Genomic DNA, 22161 nt, shown 5'->3' on the forward strand with positions numbered 1-22161 from the left:
GATTACAGGAGTGAGTCACTGTGCCCAGCCCAAGAGCAGGTTTTTTAACCTTAAATCCTGGTTTTCTAACTAGAAGTGACACTTTAAAGACAAAAGAAATCAGTGTCAATAGTGATGTTGTAAATGATTGAGTAGGAAACTATAAAGATAACTGTAATTTTATCATAATGCTTTTCTTAAAAACTTTGTCAAGAGAAAACACTACTTCTTTCTAAACAATGAAGTCTACAGCAAGCTAAACCTCCACCAACAGCCCTAGACACCAGCAAAAGCTTCCTGTTTTTGGATCACAGAAAGGTATTTTTGATGCTGAAACATCCCCAACTTCTAAGTATCTCTATGTTATATCTACTACTATACCTCACTCATCAGAGATATTAAATGTAACAATTCCATTATTTTATATATGCTCTTGTCCTTTTGGGTTTCTTTTTTCTTTTAATTTTAGGTTTGGGGGTACATGTGAAGTCTTGTTACATAGATAAACACGAGTCACGGGGGATTGTTGTACATATTATCACATCACTCGGGTATTAAGCTCAGTACACACTACTTATCTTTTCTGCTCCTCTCCCTCCTCCTACCCTTCTCACCTTAAGTAGACCCCAGTATCTGTTGCTTCTTTCTTTGTGTTCATAAGTTCTTATCATTTAGCTCCCACTTATAAATAAATGAGAACATGCAGTATTTGATTTTCCTCTCCTGTGCTAGTTTGCTAAGGATAATAGCCTCCAGCTCTATCCATGTTCCCACAGAAGGCATGATCTCATTCTTTTTTATAGCTGCAGAATATTCCAAGGTGTAAACATACCACCTTTTATTTATCCAGTGTGTCATTGTTGGGCATTTAGGTTGATTCCATTGATTCCATGTATTTGCTATTGTGAACAGTGCTGCAATGAACATTCGCATGCATATGTCTTTATGGCAGAATGCTTTACATTCCTCTGGGTATATACCCAGTAATGGGAATGCTGGGTCGAATGGTAGTTCTGCTTTTAGCTCTTGAGGAATTGCCATACTGCTTTCCACAGTGGTTGAACTCATTTACACTCCCACCAACAGTGTATAAGGGTTCCCTTTTTTCTGCAACCTCGCCAGCATCTGTTATTTTTTGACTTTTTAATAACGGCCATTCTGACTGGTGTGAAATAGTATCTCATTGTGGTTTTTATTTTTTACTGTAACCCACAGAAAGAAATATATTTAATAGAGTCCCCAATACACACTGAAACAAAAGTCTCCTAAAACAATACTTACTTTTACTTTTTATGATGTACTCTGATTTTTAAAGTTCTAGTCTATTCTCTTCAAGACTTACTAAATTGATTTTGAGATCCATTAATGTGTTGTAACTTATACTTTGAAAAACATTGGTTTAGGAACATTACTGTAAGAAAGAACAACAGGCTGTAGAAAGCTGAATGCATAAAAGACGAGGACTGACTGTACTTTTAAAAGACACAAAAAGCACGGTGATGAAATACCTGTAATCCCAGCACTTTGGGAGGCCGAGGCGGGTGGATCAGCTGAGGTCAGGAGTTCAAGACCAGCCTGACTAACACGGTGAAACCCCGTCTCTACTAAATACAAAAAATCAGCCAGGCGTGGTGGCAGAGGTTGCAGTGAGCCAGGATTGCACCATTGCACTCCAGCCTGGGCAACAAGAGTGAAACTCTGTCTCAAAAAAAAAAAAAAAAAAAAAAAAAGTCCAGTTGTGGTGGCTCACGCCTGTAATCCCAACACTTTGGGAGGTTAAGGCAGGCGGATCACGAGGTCAGGAGATAGAGACCATCCTGGCTAACATGGTGAAACTCCATCTCTACTAAAAATACAAAAAATTAGGGCATGGTGGCGGGTGCCTGTAGTCCCAGCTACTTGAGAGGCTGAGGCAGGAGAATGGCGTGAACCCAGGAAGGGGAGTTTGCAGTGAGCTGAGATTACGCCACTGCACTCCAGCCTGGGCGACAGAGCAAGACTCTGTCTCAAAAAAAAAAAAAAAAAAAAGTAATCATGGCAGCAAAGCTTAAAAATGCTATGATGTTGGATATGTTATCAGAAGCAGACACCAAGACAGGACTAGACATGAGATTTACTGGAGGAAACGATGGTGACAGAAAATGAGAGAACTGGAGAAGGCAAGGAGCGCCGTCACACCTCAATGCATGTCTGACCCTGTGAGAGAAGAAAGGCAGGAGGGTCTGGGTAGGAAGGAACTCAGACAGTGGCAAAGCTCTAGGAAAGTTTTGACCAGGCCAAAGGGGAGTCCTCGAGCTGAAGCTGTCAGTCAGAGGAGTCCCGCAACGGTGAGGAATGGGCCTGCTGCACTCAAGACACTGGCAGGAGGCAGCCTATGGGAAGCATGGTGCAATGGGCTGAATGTTTGTGTTCTCCCGAAATTCGTATGTTGAAATCCTAACTCCCAGTGTGATGGTATCAGGATGTGAGGCCTTTGGAAGTAATTAAGTCATGAACATAGAGCCCTTATATATGAATTAGTGTTCTAGAAAAGAGACCCCAGAAAGCTCTGTCATCTTCTTTCTGCCATGTTGAGGATACAATGAGAAGCTGGCAGTCTGCAACCTAGAAGAGGGCCCTCACCAGAGCCTGACCATGCTGGTATACTGATCTTAGAGCTGCAGCCTGTAGAACTGTGAGAAAGATATTTCTGTTGTTTATAAGCCACCCTGTCTATGGTACTTGGCTATAGCAACCCAAACAGGCTAAAACATGTGGCCTCAGTGCAGACCTGGTGGTGGATTCAGGCGCAACAGCTGGGGCCACTGCTCAGTTACACTCCCTGAGTGCCACATTTTCATGGTCCCATGCTGGAAAGCAGAACCAAACTTGTCAACTCCATAAAAGAACTGCAGCAGCAAAAACTTGAAAGCTGCAGAACGGATGTAGTAGAATAAAGAATGGGTGTTGTCAGGGATACACATTAAGAGTGTATTTCCAAGTCATGAAAAATCACACACACATGGTGAATCGAATCACACAGATGGTGGGCCTCGGAAGTGGATCGAGGACATCTACCACTATAGAAACAGGGGTGTGAAAGAAGAGAAATGGCCAACAATGCCAAGAAACAACCAAAACACAAAGAAAGTGAGCCTGAACTGAAAGTATATCGATGCAAACATCAATAAATATCAAGTTCCAGCCGAGAGAAACTTCATATGTATATCTGTTTTTTAACTTTATAAACTAATATAGCTCCTTATGAATAGCCAAGAAGAAATTAGAGAATATATGCCTGTGCCCCTCAGACCCTAGGTAACTTGGAAAAAAATCTACCCAACTAAAGAATGAATTAGGGCCAAGTGCCGTGGCTCATGCCTGTAATCCCAGCACTTTGGGAGGCTGAGGTGGGTGGATCACCTGCGGTCAGGAGTTTGAGACCAGCCTGACCAATATGATGAAACCCCATCTCTACTAAAAATACAAAAATTAGCCAGGCTTGTTGGTGTGTGCCTGTAATCCTAGCTACTCGGGAGGCTGTCAGGAGAATTGCTTGAACCCAGGAGGCAGAGGTTGCAGTGAGCAGAGATAGTGCCACTGTACTTCAGGCTGGGCGATGGAGCGAGACTCCATCTCAAAAAAAAAAGAAAAAAAAAAAGACTGAATTAGCCACATACAGTCTCTGTCCTGCCTTTTCTTTTCGTAGGTAGGCAGAAAAGATTGGAACATCCAGAAAAAGTGAAAAAAGAAAAAAAAATTGTAACCACATCTCATATTTGTAAAGTTCATTATATGGGAGGGTGGAAATTGATGCTCAAATGAAAGACATTAAAACACGGATTAAGCAAAACTTTTAGTAAGAGTTGGGTAATAAGAAAAAATAAACTGGAAAAATAGGGTAAGAACAGCAAAATATAAACACAGAATTTCATGAAGCATTTTCAATTACCAAGACTAACCCAAAAAAGGGACCTCAAATTATGTTTTTCCATTTATCTTTTGTCACAGCAACACGTGTTCTTGAATAAGACTCTTAAAATTTACACATGATATATCACATTTAAATGTGCATAGTATTTGACTCAGGAATTCTAGTTTAAGGAATTTATCTTTAGGACAAACTAGCAACTTATCTCAAATAGGCAAAATGGCCAGATAGAACATTGCCAAAGGAAAGAGGAGTGACTCTTGTTATCAGATGTTAAGTCACACCCTTTCCTGCCTGGCTTCCGCCTATGCTCCTCAGTCAAGTGTCCCTAAGGGACACCCCTCACTCTCCTGCTACGGGTGCCCATTATCTGTCTATGCCGCTATTATACTGACCAGCAATCTTTGCTTTCCTTACTTGATGACTCCTCCATTAGACTGTACACACTCCTTGAAGACTGTATGTTCTTTGCACCCTAGCACTTGGCACCATAACTACCACATAACAGGCACTCAACGTGAGTTGAATAAATCAAAGAAAAATATCAGCCATATAGTCCTGTATTTATAACAGAAAAACTGATCAATAAAACTCAATAGGAATTCCCCAAATTGGGTTAAAATATTAGAAAAATTCAACACCTAATAAACAAGAAATGTTACAGAGTGTGGAGACTAAAATCACTAAGTATTGGAAAGTTGGATATTAGTAAAGACAAAATATCTTAAGATTCATAACTCTTCTTATATGTTGTAACAAATCTCAAATAGATCAAAGATCAACATTTTTTTAAAACCTTATTGTTTAAAACTAGGAAAGAAAGGTAAATAGTTTAACCTAGGAATGGCAAGAACTTGCATGACTCTCGAGTAGCATCAGAAACAAGGTAGATGTATCCAAATAAATAAAAATGTGAAACATTTTCCTAATATGTAAAAACATAAATACCAAAAAGAAAGCAACAAACTAGAAATACAAATGACCAATCCTTGCTATGGGATACATATTTTAAAATTATACAAATTTTCAGCTGAGCACAGTGGCTCATGCCTGTAATCCCTGCACTTTGGGAGGCCAAGGCAGGCAGATCACTTCAGCCCAGAAGTTTGAAACCAGCCTGGGCAACATGGAGAAACCCTATCTCTACTAAAAATAGAAAAATTAGCTGGGCATGGTGGTGCACATCTGTAGCCCCAGCTACTCAGGAGGCTGAGGTGAGAGGATCACCTGAGCCCGGAATGCAGAGGTTGCAGTGAGGGGAGATCACACCTTGTCACTACGCTCTAGCCTGGGCCACAGAGCAAGACTTGTCTCAAAAAAAAAAAAACAAATTCCCAGTTTCCATTTAATAGATGGTTAAAACTAAATGAACAGGCAGGCAGCAAATTATTTTACACAGAAAGACCACAGCCTCCACCATCATAAAAGATACTCAGTCAAGGCCGGGCTCAGTGGTTCACGCCTGCAATCCCAGCACTTTGGAAGGTCGAGGTGGGAGGATCACCTGAGGTCAGGAGATCGAGACCAGCCTGACCAACATGGTGAAACCCTATCTCTACTAAAAATACAAAAATTAGCTGGGCGTGGTAGCAGCACCTGTAATCCCAGCTACTCAGGAGGCTGAGGCAGGAGAATTACTACCTAGGAGGCAGAGGTTGCAGTGAGCCAAGATCGTGCCATTACACTATAGACTAGGGGGACAAGAGTGAGACTTCGTCAAAAAAAAAAAAAAAGATACTCAGTCAAATAAAACATCTTTAAGCTTTTTATACACCTTTAAACTGTCAAAAATATTAAAGTAATAAAATCCAACGCAACCAGATATACGTACTGCTGATGGTAATACAAAATGTCTTAACCTTCTTAGAGAACAATCTAGCAGTATGTATCAAGAGCTACAAAACTGTTTGTGGCCTTCTAGGTAAATATACTGTGGAAAATAAGCCACAAGGAAATAGTCCAAATGAACAAAGCAGTTTGTATAAAGCTATTCAATGCAGAAATATTATAACACACAAAAACTAAAATTATGCAAATGTACACAAAAAGAATGGTTAAGCAAATATGTATGTTACATAACAGAATCCTATTCAAAGTGGTAAGTGAAATCATATAATCAGAATAATAAGAGAAAGTACCCCAGAAATACAGAATACAAAAATGTATATACCAACAACTGTGTAAGTATGCTCATTAACAAAGCTGGTCTTTGAAAATGTGGAGAATGTAGAAAGAGACACATCATATACTAGGTTCTTTTCCTATGGAGGGGAAAATTATTTTCCTATAGGGGAAAAAAGCTGTTCTGGCTGACATGGTGTAGATCTGGGGCCTGTTGTGAAACTCAGAGAAGGAGATTCTGAGTTAAGGGTTGATGTTTTCGACCTTGTGATCCCAAACCTGTGATGAGACTCCTCTTTAAGTTTTAATTACAGTGGTGTAAAATAGTCATCCTAAGGTAAAAATGATCTTCCCACAAAGAACCATCTTAGAATCCACACCTCGGCAGCTCCTACTCACAATTGTTGCTGCTGCAAAATAAGCAGTGAAAGGGTAGGGAGACACCTAATCCCCCTGCACTACCAGCCCCACAAGGCCTCCTGCCCAAGGGAGCCAAGTCTGGCAGCAAGAGCCCTTCATGGTTGAGAGCAAGATTTCACTGAGAGACCATGTCATTCAATCTCAAGCAGTGGAAAGTTTTAAAAATATCAGCTGAGATTCTGAGATTTCTTCCACATGCACTTCGCTCTCTCAAAGGAGACATTACAAGGGTTTGGGACAGATTCTCACCTGAGCCCAATTACTCTGGACAACAGAAGAAGGAACATTTTCTCAAGTTAACCAAAGCCAAACGTAAGCATCTTAAGGGTGTGGGTCTATGATGGAGTGATGATCTAATGAAGTGTAAAATGTGTGCTTACTTTCCACAGCACATGTGATGCTTATCCGGCATTGCCAAGCCCAGCACAAGGATACAGTACTTCTGCGCCAAGTACCTCTGTGCTGCTTCTAATTCACTTAAAACCAATTCCATTTCTTTTTTCTCTACAAGGCCTCTGATGGGGGGGGACAAAAAAAAGAGAATTTGGGTTAATTTTCATAAATGCCTATATTAACTAGCAAAAAGTCAGAATTATAAACTTTTTTTTTCTTTTAAGACAGGGTCTTGCTCTGCTACCTAGGCTGGAGTGCAGTGGTGCAATCATAATTCATTGCAGCCTCAACCTCCAGGGCTCAAGCAATCCTCCTGCCTCAACCTGCTAAGTAGCTGGGACTACAGGTGCACGCCACTATGCCTATCTAATCTTTTTTTATTTTGTGTAGAGGCAGGGTCTCGCTATGTTGTCCAGGTTGATCTTGAATTCCTGGACTCAAGTGATCCTCCCCTTGGCCTCCCAAAGTGTTGGGATGGCAGTGTGAGCCAGTGTGCCCAGCCATAAACTATTTTGAAAGAAATACAAGTGAGTCAACAGACTTCACTTACCAATGAGTTTATTTTATTTAAGCAGTGATATAGGAAAATCCTTAAAGTCCCTTCGTATTTAATCAATGGAATCAGCATCTCAAGTTTACGGTGTATTTTTGCTTTTTTTTTTTTTTTTTTTTTTTTTTTTTTAGACACAGTCTTGCTGTGTCACCCAAGCTGGAGTGCAGTGGCATGATCTTGGCTCACTGCAACCTCCACCTCCCGGTTCAAAGAATTATCCTGCCTCAGCCTCCCGAGTAACTGGGATTACACGTGCCTGCCACCATGCCCGGCTAATTTTTGTATTTTTAGTAGAGATGGGGTTTCGTCATGTTGGCCAGGCTGGTCTCAAACTCCTGATCTCAAGTGATCCATCCACCTTGGCCTCCCAAAGAGCTGGGAGTACAGACATGAACCACCACGCCCTGCCTATTTTTGCTTTTTTATTAGATTATACTTCATGTTATGTATCCCCAATTTTATATGCAGGTAGTCCTAATTTATACAGAACAGCTCAACTAACAAATTATCTATACTGGTTGCTGAGGCAGTTAGCAGCCTACTTTCCTGCTATTTTCCTAAAACAACCGTGAAGGCTATGTACCTCAGCGTCCCCTGTGTTCTCTATGTCATTACTGAGCTTGGGGCTCAGCGTGTGAACAAGGACCGACACTCAGTTCTGAGTGTAGTTGTGTTTGCTAAGGAGGCATCTGTGGACTACTACTCTGGGAACTTTGGCATCAATTACAATAACACTGCTTCCCTGTGAAACCAGCCGCAGTTCCAATTGAATTGCAAATGAACTTTCTCAAAGACAAACTGTTCTTAGGTTACAGCATGTCTGAAGCCAGATTTTAAGTTTCTGCTGTACAATACAGTAGGAAACAATATTGCTGATGATACATTCCAACGTACTGTTACTGAAAAGTGAGTTGTACTCTTATTGAAAAGTGAGGTGTCGGCCGGGCGCGGTGGCTCAAGCCTGTAATCCCAGCACTTTGGGAGGCCGAGACGGGCGGATCACAAGGTCAGGAGATCGAGACCATCCTGGCTAACACGGTGAAAGGAGGCTGAGGCAGGAGAATGGCGTAAACCCGGGAGGCGGAGCTTGCAGTGAGCCAAGATCCGACCACTGCACTCCAGCCTGGGTGACAGCGCGAGACTCCGTCTCGAAAAAAAAAAAAAAAAAAGAAAAGTGAGGTGTCACTAGACACCAAATGATATTTACTCTAAACAGGGACAAATGACTGCCCCTTCTGATATAACCATTAGACTGACTCCATGAAGATATGCCATGAGGGGAAGGGGGTGTATTTAAGGATAATATAGACATTTCAAAGCAGAAAATGTTATCACATGTGATGAAAAGGCTTATGAGTCATTGGAATAAAATGGATTTCTGGAATAAAGTGAGCTCCAACGTTAAGTGCCCAAATGCCATATAACCCAAACACACCCCTCCAGACGCACCCCAGTGGCCACACCCCTGTGCCTGTTTCCTTCAGCAGCCCCACCCTCACTGGTCACCCTACTCTGCCAGAGCTGCCAGTAGCTCATATTCTTCTTTTGCTGTAGAAAACAACCAAATCAAACTACAACCACCAAGGAATGCCTTGAAGCTTTTAGGCCAATGCTTCTCAAGTTTTAATAAACCTATGAATTATGAAAGAATCACTGGGGATACTTGCTAAAAGTACAAATTCCCAGTGCAATCCTCTCTCCAAGATTCTGGCTCAGGAGTCTGGGTCTAGCCCAGGAAATTTAAAACAATCTTCCCAAATGATTCCAAGGCAAGTGGTCCCTAGACCACATATGCACATATACATAAAGGACTGATGTGTTGAAATGGAAAAAAAAGGAAAAAGCTATGAAAAAAAAAAATACTCAAGAGAAGCTAACCTATATACAAAACTCCAGGGAGAGGTGGCCTGCTTGCACCACATTTCTGTGTCTGGAAACCATTCCCCCATACTGTTTTCATCTAATTTTGTAAAACTGCCTTAAATACAAACCCAGTTAGTGGTTCATTTTTAAAGCACATTCTTTAAAAATGCAAACAATAATGCTGACAAAATTTTGCTGAAATGGATATGCTTATGCATTGCTTGTAAAAGAAAATTGACATAATCCTTTGGGAAAAAAAACTGAAAATAATTTCAAGAGCCATAGAAATTATCATAAATTTTGATCCAATATCATCTCTCCTGGAAATTTATTCTTTTAAAAACATCATCCAAAATTAGGAGGAAATTTTTATGCATGAGGACATTCAATGCAATCATTATTTATATATCAGAAAAACTAGAAATTGCCTAAATATATAAAATAGAAGGTGATATGGTTTGACTATGTCCCCACCCAAATCTCATCTTAAATTGTAGCTCCCATAATTCCCATGTGTCATGGGAGGGACCCAATGGGAGGTAACTGAACATGGTGGCAGGTCTTTCCCGTACTGTTCTCACGATAGTGAATAAGTCTCATGAGATCCGATGGTTTTATAAGGGGCGTTCCCCTGCGCACGCTCTCTTGCCCGCCACTATGTAAGATGTGCCATTGCTCCTCATTTGCCTTCCACCATGATTGTGAGGTCTCCCCAGCCATGTGGAACTGTGAGTCCATTAAACCTCTTTCCTTTATAAATTACTCATTTGGGTAGTCTTTATTAGAAGCATGAGAACAGACTAATACAGAAGGATAAAGGGAGCAGCAATACAGTCAGATATTGTTTAAGGACTTGATGCTTATTAACCTAACTTATGAGTGAGTCTCCCACGAGATGTAGCCCAGGCATCAAAATCTTTACCCTTAACCACTACAATATACTGCCTCTTAGTAGGTAAGTCAATGCGCACACATTGGCTTGATGGAAAACTATGCTACCATTAAAAATTATAATTATGAAGATTATAATAACTTGAAAGTACATATGATATTATGTTTAAAAGTACATACAGGCTGGGCACAGTGGCTCAGGCCAATAATCCCAGCACTTTGGGAGGCTGACGTGGGTGGATGACCTGAGGTCGGGAGTTCAAGGTCAGCCTGGCCAACATGGTGAAACCCTATCCCTACCAAAAATATAAAAAATCAGCCAGGCATGGTGGCACATGCCTGTAGTGTCAGCTACTCAGGAGGCTGAGGCAGGAGAACCACTTGAACCCAGGAGGTGGAGGTTGCAGTGAGCCGAGATTGTGCCACTGCCCTCCAGCTTGGTTGATTGAGCAATACTCTGTCTCAAACAAACAGACAGTACACACATAATTGTTCAGAAGCTAAAAATTCTAATTATGGACAGATAAACTCTGGAAAACAGTGCAGTTGACTGGTGGGAAGTGCTGGGCATGTTGTGCAGTGGTTCAGGCACAAGCCTTGGAGTTAAACAGACCTGGGTTCTAACATCAGTTCCACCTAGGAACTATAATGTAATCTCCTGGGTATAGTATGTAATCCCCAACACACTATTTAACCTCTGTGAGCCTTAATTTCTTCACTTGTAAAACAGAGATAAGACTTCTTCTTCCGGAAGTAGGGCTTTTAATCACCTGACATCATCTAAGTATACCTTTGCCATCCATTTTCACCCTTTTCTGCTTTCCTCTCATGGCTGTAGGCTTTCTTCCCAAGTGCCATGCACTGGGTTAAGAAACACTGTCTCATCTACTTCTGTATAATAACTCTGTGAATTAAATGCTATTACTATCCCTATGCTCTATCTTGGTATTTGAAATCAATTTTTTTCTTCTGTGCAGATACCTCAATGCAATCAACATTTAATTCTATTATAGTAAGTAAACCAACTGACCACAGGAAGCCTGAAAATAAAGAGTTGTAATTTTTATTTTTAGAATCACACCATAAAATCCATACTTTTTTTTTTTTAAGGCAGAGTCTCGCTCTGTCCACCAGGCTGGAGTGCAGTGGTGCCATCTCGGCTCACTGCAACCTCTGCCTCCCAGGTTCAAGCGATTCTCTTGCCTCAGCCTCCTGAGGAGCTGGGATTATAGGCGTGTGCCACCATGTCCAGCTAATTTTTGTATTTTTAGTAGAGATGGGGGTTTCACCATGTTGGTCAGGCTGGTCTCGAACTCCTGACCTTGTGATCCACCCACCTCAGCCTCCCAAAGTGTTGGGATTACAGGCGTGAGCCACCGCGCCCGGCCAAAATTCATACTTTTAAGGCTTTGATTGGTTTGTTTTTGTCAATCTGAGTAACTGATTCCTTCTAAGGAACAGTCTGCCTTATACCACTGTGTTCTAATATGTTTGTTTGCATCTTTAACTAGAAAACCCGTCTTATTATCTATTCTTATCAATTAAGAAAGTAGGCCAGGCATGGTGGCTCACACCTGTAATCCTAGCACTTTGGGAGGCTGGGGCAGGCAGATCACCTGATGTCACGAGTTCGAGACCAGACTGGCCAACATGGTGAAACCCCATCTCTATTAAAAATACAAAAATTAGCTGGGCGTGGTGGTGGGCACCTGTAATCCCAGCTACTCAGGAGGCTGAGTTGGGAAAATCGCTTGAACCTGGGAGGTGGAGGTTGCAATGAGCCAAGATTGCACCACTGCACCCCAGCCTGGGTGGCAGAGTGAGACTCCATCTCAAAAAAAAAAAAGAAAAAAGAAATTAAACAAATCTTTTTGCTAGATTAGCAATAAGCCTCAGAAGAGGAAATACCATAAAAATATAAGCCAAAGTGCAAAAAATGTCTAATAAGTTTCTATTTGGAAATAGTAAGAATCTTCAAACCTTCTAAGTCCATAGCTGGCTTTAAACCCTTTTGCTTGCTACCATAGAAACATTTCATGCTCTGGCTGCCCTGTTGTGAAATACAGTCCCAAAATAACACTGATGTTGTATATTATGATGGTTTTACAGGAACAAGAGTTTTTAAATTATTTATTTGGTTCTTTACAAAACTGCCATCCAGATACATTTATTCCGTCCATAAGATGTTTTTCCAACTGCTTGATTGTATACAGGGTTTTGCGTTTTGAAAACATCCTGCAGCAACAAGTTAATTACTCTACCCAGCATTCCTAACAGCTAAATCATTGGGTTGGTTCCACACTTACTGGGGAGGGCAGCCTGGCACGTGGAAAGTTCCATGGTTTGCAAAAGGTCACCAAGGCTGAGAGGCATTGTTCTGCTCTGTACTCTGAGTTCCCAGATTCTTGCCCTGGTGTACACCTCTGTGCCACTTCTGCCTAAAGCTAAAGCATTTAAATTCTTTATAAGTAGCCTAAGAAACCTTGGATTTTTTCCTGTGATGTGGAATGCCACTTTGGCCAAATCTATGAATTTTTTTAATTCTTAGATGTTTTTTAATTGGATGCTTACAAGCCCTTTAGCAAGAACTTTGTAAGCATAAAAAGCACACAAACAACAACTATATCTGCACCATTCAAGATGGCTGCCACTAGCCACATGTGGCTACTGAGAATGTGTCTAGTATGAATTGAGATATATTATAGGTATAAACTAGATACCAGACTTACTACAAAAAAGTAACGTATCTCATTAATAACTTCCTAATATCAACTTCTATTGCAATGATAATATTTTTTGCATCATTGGGTTAAATAAAAGACCCTATTAAAATTAATTTCACATGTATCTTTTTACATTTTTAAGATATGTTTACCAGAAATTTTAAATTACATACATGGCTTTCATTATCTCATTATTGTGCAGTGCTAGTCTGTATCAGTTGGAATATTTTGTTACTGGAATACACATATAAATTATCCAGTGAGTTTTAAAAACTGACACACTCTTCCTATGTAAAATGTCTCAGTACATCTCAAAGATTTAAAAATTTCCATCATCTCTTTATCCTAGACAAAAGTTACTTTTAATACTGGCAGTGAAAAAACTCTAAAGCACACTATAAAATCTTACTTACACCATATAGCTTTTGGGCTTCTTTTCCAGTGAGTTTTTTTCCAAGTAACGAGCTAAGTAGTACAATAATGCCATGAGGAAATTATCAAGATTCTTATTCCTATGGGGATATTTGAAACAACAAAAAGAGTCAACGCTAACCTATTTCAAACATAAGATTTCTCATAAAAAAAAATTGAGCACACAACACAAGAATAAATAGAAAACCATGTTATCATGCCTATCTAAGAACTAATTTACCACTTAAAATTCTATCTACTATATATTTAAAGATTTAAGAAGTCTGGTTTTTGTAAGTAAAACTTTTGGAGAGGTCAGACACTAAATTCTTATAGTTGTGCTTACTAATTAATTTTCATTTTTAAAAAGTTATTATACAATATATTTCCATTGTTTAAAAAATATAGAGAAATGTATCAAGTAAAAAGTTCTCTCCTCCTACATCTGTCACCATCCTACTCCCTAGTGGTTACCACTACTAAGAGTTTGGTATGGGCCAGGCACAGTGGCTCATGCCTGTAATCCCAGCACTTTGGGAGGCCAAGGCGGGTGGATCACTTGAGGTCAGGAGTTCGAGACCAGCCTGGCGAAACCCCATCTCTACTAAAAATTACAAGAATTAGCTGGGCGTGGTGGTGCATCCCTATAATCCCAGCTAGTTGGGAGGCTGAGGCAGGAGAATCGCTTGAACCCAGGAGGTGGAGGTTGCAGTGAGCTGAGATTGTGCCACTGCACTCCAACCTGGGCAAAAGAGCGAAACTCCATCTCAAAAAAAAAAAAAAAAGAGTTTGGTATGAATCCTTTCTAAACTTTCTAAAACATAAGACAATCACATATAACATCCTCCTCATCCTCCTCCACCAACATATACACATGTATAAGAATACATGCCTTAAAAATGTTTTTTGGTGGCCCGGCGCAGTGGCTCATGCCTGTAATCCCAGCACTTTGGGAGGCCAAGGCGGGTGGATCACGAGGTCAGGAGATTGAGACCATCCTGGCTAACACAGTGAAACCTCGTCTCTACTAAAAATACAAAAAAGAATTAGCTGGGCGTGGTGGTGGGAGCCTGTAGTCCCAGCTACTCCAGAGGCTGAGGCAGGAGAATGGCGTGAACCCGGGAGGCGGAGCTTGCAGTGAGCTGAGATCGTACCACTGCACTCCAGCCTGGGCAACAGAGCCAGACTCTGTCTCAAAAAAAAAAAAAAAATGTATTTTGGTAATAAGTGGGGTAATACTATATATACAATTCTTTGCAACTTGCTTTTGTCACTTTTCTGTGTAGCATAGACCTCTTTCTATGATATTATATGTAGATTTTCTTCATTCTTTTAAAAAGCTGAATAGAATATTCTATACCTCATATTTAACTGTCTTCTATTGTGGGTATTTCGTTTTTTAAAAAAATATTATAGACAGAAGTGAAATTGCTACCACAGAGTGTATGTGCCTCGCTCTCTGAAAAGGCTGCACTGATTTACAATGCTCTCTCATTTGTTTTTAACTAGAAGTCACTGTTTTCTTTCTAAATATTTTTTCAAGACTTTTGCTGCCTTCTGTGTGGCCCCAAATGGAAATTATTTCTCCGGCACTGCTTTCTTGAACTATACCTAAAGAGCAGGATGAGGGTGAGCATTACAGATTTTCTTTTCAAGATATTAATAACTCTCCTTCTCAGGTTGGGTTCCCCCAGCAACAGACACTGGGCCGAAGACTTGAAAGTGAACAGTTTAGTTGGAAGTGATCTCAGGAAATATCAGTAGGAAAGTGGGGAAATGAGGCAGGAAAGGAAGCCAACAAAGAGGGTGTTAACAAGTAAGTGGAGTTCAGTCCTGCGGGGACTCTGGGAGACAGCGTAGAAAACATCTCAAGAATTTACCTACCAACTCCTCCTCCAGCAGGGCATTGAATAAGGGCTGCTTCTAGGGCACTGATTCCCTAGCTCCAAGCTTGCCCTGCAGTCAGGCTGAGTGTGTGCCTGTGATGGAATGAAGCCTTCAGGCCGAGTCTCAGGCAGTTGCCACAAGCAGCCTGCATGTGTATGCTAAGGGAATGGGGAGGGGTGCAAATGGCATCGGGCACCCAACTCTCACTGAGCGTTCGTGGTGCAGAGGCTACGTGAGGCACAGCCACGCACAGCCACACAAAGGGGACACAATTACACAATTACTTCCCAATTTTGTAGCTGAGGAGACTGAGGCTTAGAAAGGTCAATAAACGGTCACGCCTGTAAACCCAGCACTTTGGGAGGCCGAGGTGGGTGGATCACAAAGTCAGGAGATCGAGACCACCCTGGCTAACACGGTGAAACCCCGTCTCTACTAAAAGATACAAAAAACTTACCGGGCGTGGTGGCGGGCGCCTGTAGTTCCAGCTACTCAGGAGTCTGAGGCAGGAGAATGGCGTGAACCCGGGTGGGGCGGAGCTTGCAGTGAGCCGAGATTGCGCCACTGCACTCCAGCCTGGGCGACAGAGCAAGACTCTGTCTCATAAATAAATAAATAAATGTCAAGAAACTCACCCAGAGCCACACACCTAGCACATCCTGGGGCTGCCAAACATAACTAGTAGAGAAAAGTGATCTTCAGTAAATGGGTAGATCTTTTTTTTTTTTTTTTTGAGAGGGAGTCTCACTCTGTCGCCCAGGCTGGAGTGCAATGGCACAATCTTGGCTCACTGCAACCTCTGTCTCCCAGGTTCAAGCAATTCTCCTGCCTCAGACTCCCGACTAGCTGGGATTACAGGCGTCTGCCACCATGCCTGGCTAATGTTTGTGTTTTGGGTTTTTTTTTCTGAGACGGAGTTTTGCTCTGTCACCCAGGCTGGAGTGCACTGGCGCAATCTCAGCTCACTGCAACCCCCACCTCCCAGGTTCAAGTGATTCTCCTGCCTCAGCCTCCCAAGTAGCTGGGACTACAGGCGCCTACCGCCACGCCCGGCTGATTTTTGTATTTTTTTGGAACGGGGTTTCACCACATTGGCTAGTCTGGTCTCAAACTCCTGACCTTGTGATCGCCTGCCTCAGCCTCCCAAAGTGTTGGGATTACAGGCGTGAGCCACTGCACCCGGCCAGCAAATGGGTATATCCTTTAACTATTATATAAAAATAGCACAGTCCATGTGAGACTCTTGACAGCATGCTCTCCATACTACTTGCCCTGGGATTTTATTTGGGGTTCCTATGACTTCTGGCTTCCTCTCCCCAACTCTTTGGTCGCAGTCTTTGTGACTAGGATGGCTTGCATAGAGCCAGTCTCACACTCTTCCTCTAAAAATCAGATTTGTCATCACTTATCAGATGAAGTTACTGAAAAATAAAGGATAAAAGATCTAAAATGCCTCATAAGCAATAGATACCTCATAAATGTTGTAAAAGAACAGATCCGCTGCATCTCAGTATCTTGTAGCAAAAGCAAAGTAACAACTGAAAAGAGAAAATGGACAATTGAGAGAGGCACAAAGAGCTGCCTTAGAGAGTCACACAAGATATGTTTATGTATGGATGTTATGTATAGATGGGTGGATGTTTATGTACGGATGGATGGATGTTTATGTATGCATGTACAGACGAATGTTTATGTATGGATAAAGAAACAGTTACTCACATTTAACATCATCCAGTGTAATGGTGCCCTGTTGACCTCGTTTCTCTAAAGTTTTAGCTGACTTATCATCTCTTGCAGCAAGTCTTTTATCTGTCAACCTGTTTTGGAATATAACAGTTGCCAGTAGTGGTTTAATATATTTTAGTTGTATTCAATCTATCCTGAGGTGCAGAAAGCATTTATTAAACAGTAATAAGAGCCTGAGTGTCATACATGGGTTTTGTTTGATGTAAGATCATTTTGGAATGCTTTTTATTAAACATTTTATTTACTATGTTAAGGCAAGAGGGATGTTCACTGTCTGATATAAAATGTTTCTACAAATACCATCCAAAATAGATCATTTAAATCATCTGTTCTGGTGTACCTATCATTTTCAAACTTTAAAAAACTGTAAAAAGTTGAAGATGTGCTAACAGTCAGGTTAACAGAATACATTTATCGGGACTATTGTAATTCCTACCACAATTCTGAAATAGCGCATGTTCTTTCTTTGATGGGTATTCGCATTGCAAACTAGAATAACAGGAATGGTATTTTCGTACTTTGTAAAGGCTGAAGCCATTCCACTGAGAGATGCTATGCAACTCTGGCATGATTGGAAAGTTAATCTACCTGTCTGAAGCTGGACCATCAATTTCTGCAAAGTGAACTGCTTTGCCTTTCTTTCCTTTTTCCTTGACTTCTACTGCAGGTGTAAAACTGCAATAAAAATGAGATAATTAGGGACTTCACCTTTTCTAGGGGAAAACAAGTCAAATCATATCATAGCTCATAATCTTTGGACTAGCATATATTATCAGCAGAGGCTGAAGAGAATCTGAGACACAGCAGTGTTCAATTCATGTATTTATAGATGGAATACTTATCTAGAGAAAAATTAAAACTTCAGACTTTACATTCAGCCTCTAACCATCAGCAGTCTCCAGAATACCACCACACACAGAGTATCTGAAAAATCTTGTAGCAACTTCGGAAGAAAGAGAAAGCTCTTGGCAAGTTTGAAAAGATTATTTATTGAGGTACTTGTTATATGACAAGTGCTTTTAGGCACAATCTCATTTAATCCTCATAGAAACTCTAACACAAAATATGATCACCATCTTTACATACAAGAAAAATGGAAACTTAAAGAGAAATTAAGTGACTTGACTAAAATAACAGCAACTGGCAAAGTCACGACTGGTGCCTAGGTTTTTAGCCATACAGCCGAGTGCTGAGCCACCAGGCAATCCTGCCTCCCAAACAGCAATCTCAGTATTCACTGCTGTGGACTCTTCTAAAGGCCTCAGCCATCTCCATCTCCAGGTGGGTTTCAGGGCCTTTTACTTAACTCAGAGTTTCTCAGCGTGTTGTACGAGCACTACTAAGCCGTAATGAGTCTGACTAACACAGGAACCCAATTAAGTAACAAACAAATCTATACTGACGATTTACTATGTGTTAGGAATTGCTATGACATTGGAAATAAGATGGTTTCGCATCAGAGCCATTGAATAGACTTTTGAGAGTCTCAGCAAATGCTAACAGAAAAACAGAGAAAAGTGTTTTGAAGACTAACAGGACGAGGTTCCTGCCTTATAGATAGTACATTTTCTGGGAGAACTGTGGTGTCTGTCAAACCCATTGTGGGTTATAACAATGCCACATTGATAACACAATGCAGAAATTTACCCTCTGCCCAAAGTTATGTGTCCCTCTGTTAAGCTGAGATGCAGATGCAGTAATAGAAGCACTTCCCCTAAACTTTATTCATTCTCTAAAGACAAATATCAATCATGAGAACTTTATTATTTCCTTGGTAAATCCCACAAATAAATTTTGTTAAAGAAATACCTCCCCATGAGAGTAATAAAGTCAGCTTGGTACTTTCTTCTTCTTCCAGGAGTTTCTCCAACTGCCTGGCAATATTCATGTTGTAGGTTAGTTCCTAAAAGCACGTACACAATATTACCTCAAGAGAATGATTTTTTAAAAATTATTCCACTGTTTTTTTGTTTTTTTTTTTTAAGATGACTGGCACCAAGTTGGCCAGTGATGATTTCTAAGCTTTTCATTCTTTCTGGTGCTGCTCTTATCACCGGTCTCCAAGAAATGGGTATTCATGGGGCGGGGTGTGCTAAAATACTGGAGGTGGAGGTGTGCAGGGAAAAAGAAATGGAAAGATACCAAACGTTGGTGGTGGCTACCTCCAGAGAGGGGTGGGGGATCAGACGGAGCAAGAAGGAGAGAGGGTAATGAAGAGATCTCAATTTCACATCTGTATACGTCTGCATTATTTGAATTTTTTATGAAAATGTATTATCTGCATAACTTTTCAAAACACTGATATACAGACTAAAGAAATCCCAGGTGCTCCCAGCTCTCTCCTGGGTTTCTCTTCTCTAGAAGATGAGAGAAGGTAGAAACACTAAATCTAAGTTAATGTCAAATAAAATTGTGTCTCCTCCCCCTTTTCTCAGCCCATCACTATAATTCAAAGTTTCTTGCTATACTAGTTTGCCTGAGATGTTCTGAGACAAGAAAGCCTTAAAATAAGAAATTTGGAAAGATACATTTGGGACTATCTTATTTATATAGATCAGGTCTATGAACTAAGTCAGATGAACTTGGAACTATAAAACCATAAAATTGGCCAGGCTTGGTGGCTCACACCTGTAATCCCAGCACTTTGGGAGGAAGCTGAGTCCAGGGGATCGCTTGAGCCCAGAACTTGAGACCAGCCTGGGCAACATAGTGAAACCCTGTCTCTACTAAAAATACAAAAAAATTTTAGTTGGGTGTGGTGGTAGATGCCTGTGTTCCCAGCAACTTGGGAGGCTGGGATGGGAAGATTGCCTGAGTCCAGAAAGTGGAGATCGCAGTAAGCTGAGATTGCACCACTGAACTCTAGCCAGCCTGGGTGACAGAGTGAGACCCTGTCTAAAAATAAATAAAAAAGCGAGGCTGTGCGCGGTGGCTCACGCCTGTAATCCCAACACTTTGGGAGGCCGAGGCAGGTGGATCACCTGAGATTGGGAGTTTGAGACCAGCCTAACCAACATGGAGAAACCCCATCTCTACTAAAACTACAAAATTAGCCAGGCGTGGTGGCTCATGCCTGTAATCCCAGCTACCTGGGAGGCTGAGGCAGGATAATCGCTTGAATCTGGGAGGCGGAGGTTGCAGTGAGCTGAGATCACACCATTACACTCCAGCCTGGGCAACAAGAGCGAAACTCCGTCTCAAAAAAACAATAGTAACAAAATGAAATAAAAAATAAAATCATAAAATCATAGAATCTGGGGGTTATTAGAAGTAAAAAATATCATCTAGTATAATGCTGTCATTTTACTGATGGAGAACTAGGGCTTAGAGAGGCTGACCCATGTCCCAGTGTTAGAAACTGGTAGGTAGTGCCTGCCAGTAAATAGCCTGGCATTTACTGCTAAGCTTTTAGTCCTTATGCTCTGTCCTCTGGACAGACCTTCTCTACTTCACACTTGTCTGAGTGGCTTTCACTTCACTGAAGTCATTCTCTAGCTTGGCTGGTGAGACAGGTTCCACTTTGTGAGTGAGTGCTCTGCTATAGCCCTAAAGCAGCCTATGCTCACAATGCATTTGGACTCACCAAGAAACAACACTAGAAATAACTGAATTTTTTTTTGGGGGGGGGGGGACTGAGTCTCACTCTGTCACCTAGGCTGGAGTGGCACGATCTCAGCTCACTGCAACCTCTTCATCCCAGGTTTAAGTGATTCTCCTGCCTCAGCCTCCCAAGTAGCTGGGATTACAGGTGCCTGCCACCACATCCTGCTAATTTTTGTATTTTCAGTAGAGAAGGGGTTTCACCATGTTGGCCACGCTGGTCTCGAACTCCTGACCTCAAGTGATCCGTCCAAAGTGCTGGGGTTACAGGCGTGGGCCACCACACCCAGCCAATAATTGAAAATTGCACTGTGAATTGAACCTCTGATTGGTGCCCAAACCACAGTCTGGGCTAGCTAGCCTGTACCCTCCTACTATCTCCAGAGTACAAGGTGGATATAATTTCCTAATATTACAATATATTCATGTCATTCCCCTTGCCTTGAAGTAAACAGGAAAGCAATTCGTATTTTCTCTCTAGAATCCATCACGTAAATGCAGAGGGCTTTTGGCTTCCACACAAGTTAGACCTCTTTGATGGTTCTCACAGAGTCTACTCATAGAGTAGGGTTTCCTTGGTTTTATGTCCTCAGGGGAGTCCATGACCTTGGCAAAGATTCAGGCAGACTGCTGGTTCCCTCCCAGCTTTGGAATAGGGGCACTTGAAGCAAGAAGGGAAAGGATAACAGGTACTATGTGAGAGAGAAAAGTCTGCCTCGTGGGCCAACCTAGATGATGCCTGTGAGTAAAGGTGTTATCTCTTTACCAAGTAAGAAATGGGCATGCATGCTGACGAACTATACCAGCACCCTCGTTTACGTCTCACGAGGCATTATTATTTCATTTTATAGATTAAGGAGCTGACAATTATTGAGGCTGAGTAACTTGACAACTGATAACCATCTAGTAAGGGGCAGAGCTAGGATGTGAACCCAGATCTCCCTTCAAACCATTCTCCACTGCTCTTCCTTAACTACCTCTTAAGAAATAATGGGAGCCCTGGCCCCAGACGCTGCAGCCGCCGAGACGTTGATGCTTAAGAAGAACCGGATTGCCATTTACGAACTCCTTTTTAAGGAGGGAGTCATGGTGGCCAAGAAGGATGTCCACATGCCTAAGCACCTGGAGCTGGCAGACAAGAATGTGCCCAACCTTCATGTCATGAAGGCCATGCAGTCTCTCAAGTCCCGAGGCTACGTGAAGGAACAGTTTCCTGGAGACATTTCTACTGGTACCTTACCAATGAGGGTATCCAGTATCTCTGTGATTATCTTCATCTGCCCCTGGAGACTGTGCCTGCCACCCTACGCCGTAGCCGTCCAGAGACTGGCAGGCCTCGGCCTAAAGGTCTGGAGGGTTAGCGACCTGTGAGACTCACGAGAGGGGAAACTGACAGAGATACCTACAGATGGAGTGCTGTGCTACCTGGTACCGACAAGAAAGCCGAGGCTGGGGCTGGGTCAGCAACCGAATTTCAGTTTAAAGGTGGATTTGGTCGTGGACGTGGTCAGCCACCTCAGTAAAATTGAAGAGGATTATTTTGCATTGAATAAACTTACAGCCAAAAAACCTTAAAAAAAAAAAAAAAAGAAAAGAAAGAAAGAAAGAAATAATGGCCACCCTTTCCCTGGCATTTCTGGCATGGAGGTTATGGGTATCTGTTG

At 41.6% G+C, this 22161-nt stretch overlaps 2 protein-coding genes and 1 pseudogene across 2 annotated transcripts in view; 1 reads left to right on the forward strand and 2 right to left on the reverse strand.

Moving 5' to 3' along the window:
• Positions 1-22161, reverse strand: part of CHURC1 (churchill domain containing 1) — a 476524-nt gene that overhangs the window by 358920 nt on the left and 95443 nt on the right. The gene's annotated exons all lie outside the window — the stretch shown is intronic.
• Positions 1-22161, reverse strand: part of PPP1R36 (protein phosphatase 1 regulatory subunit 36) — a 43381-nt gene that overhangs the window by 9687 nt on the left and 11533 nt on the right. Inside the window, exons 4-8 of the mRNA XM_050799287.1 lie at positions 17486-17572; positions 16871-16968; positions 16623-16689; positions 13267-13365; positions 6811-6945 (exon numbers count right to left, since the gene is read on the reverse strand). Of these exons, the coding sequence (XP_050655244.1) occupies positions 6811-6945; positions 13267-13365; positions 16623-16689; positions 16871-16968; positions 17486-17572 (486 nt within the window). The remainder of the gene's footprint in view (positions 1-6810; positions 6946-13266; positions 13366-16622; positions 16690-16870; positions 16969-17485; positions 17573-22161) is intronic.
• LOC126959763 (40S ribosomal protein S10-like) lies at positions 21406-22139 on the forward strand (annotated as a pseudogene).

The sequence above is a fragment of the Macaca thibetana genome, chromosome 7 (assembly GCF_024542745.1).
Source record: "Macaca thibetana thibetana isolate TM-01 chromosome 7, ASM2454274v1, whole genome shotgun sequence".
Lineage (NCBI taxonomy): Eukaryota > Metazoa > Chordata > Mammalia > Primates > Cercopithecidae > Macaca > Macaca thibetana.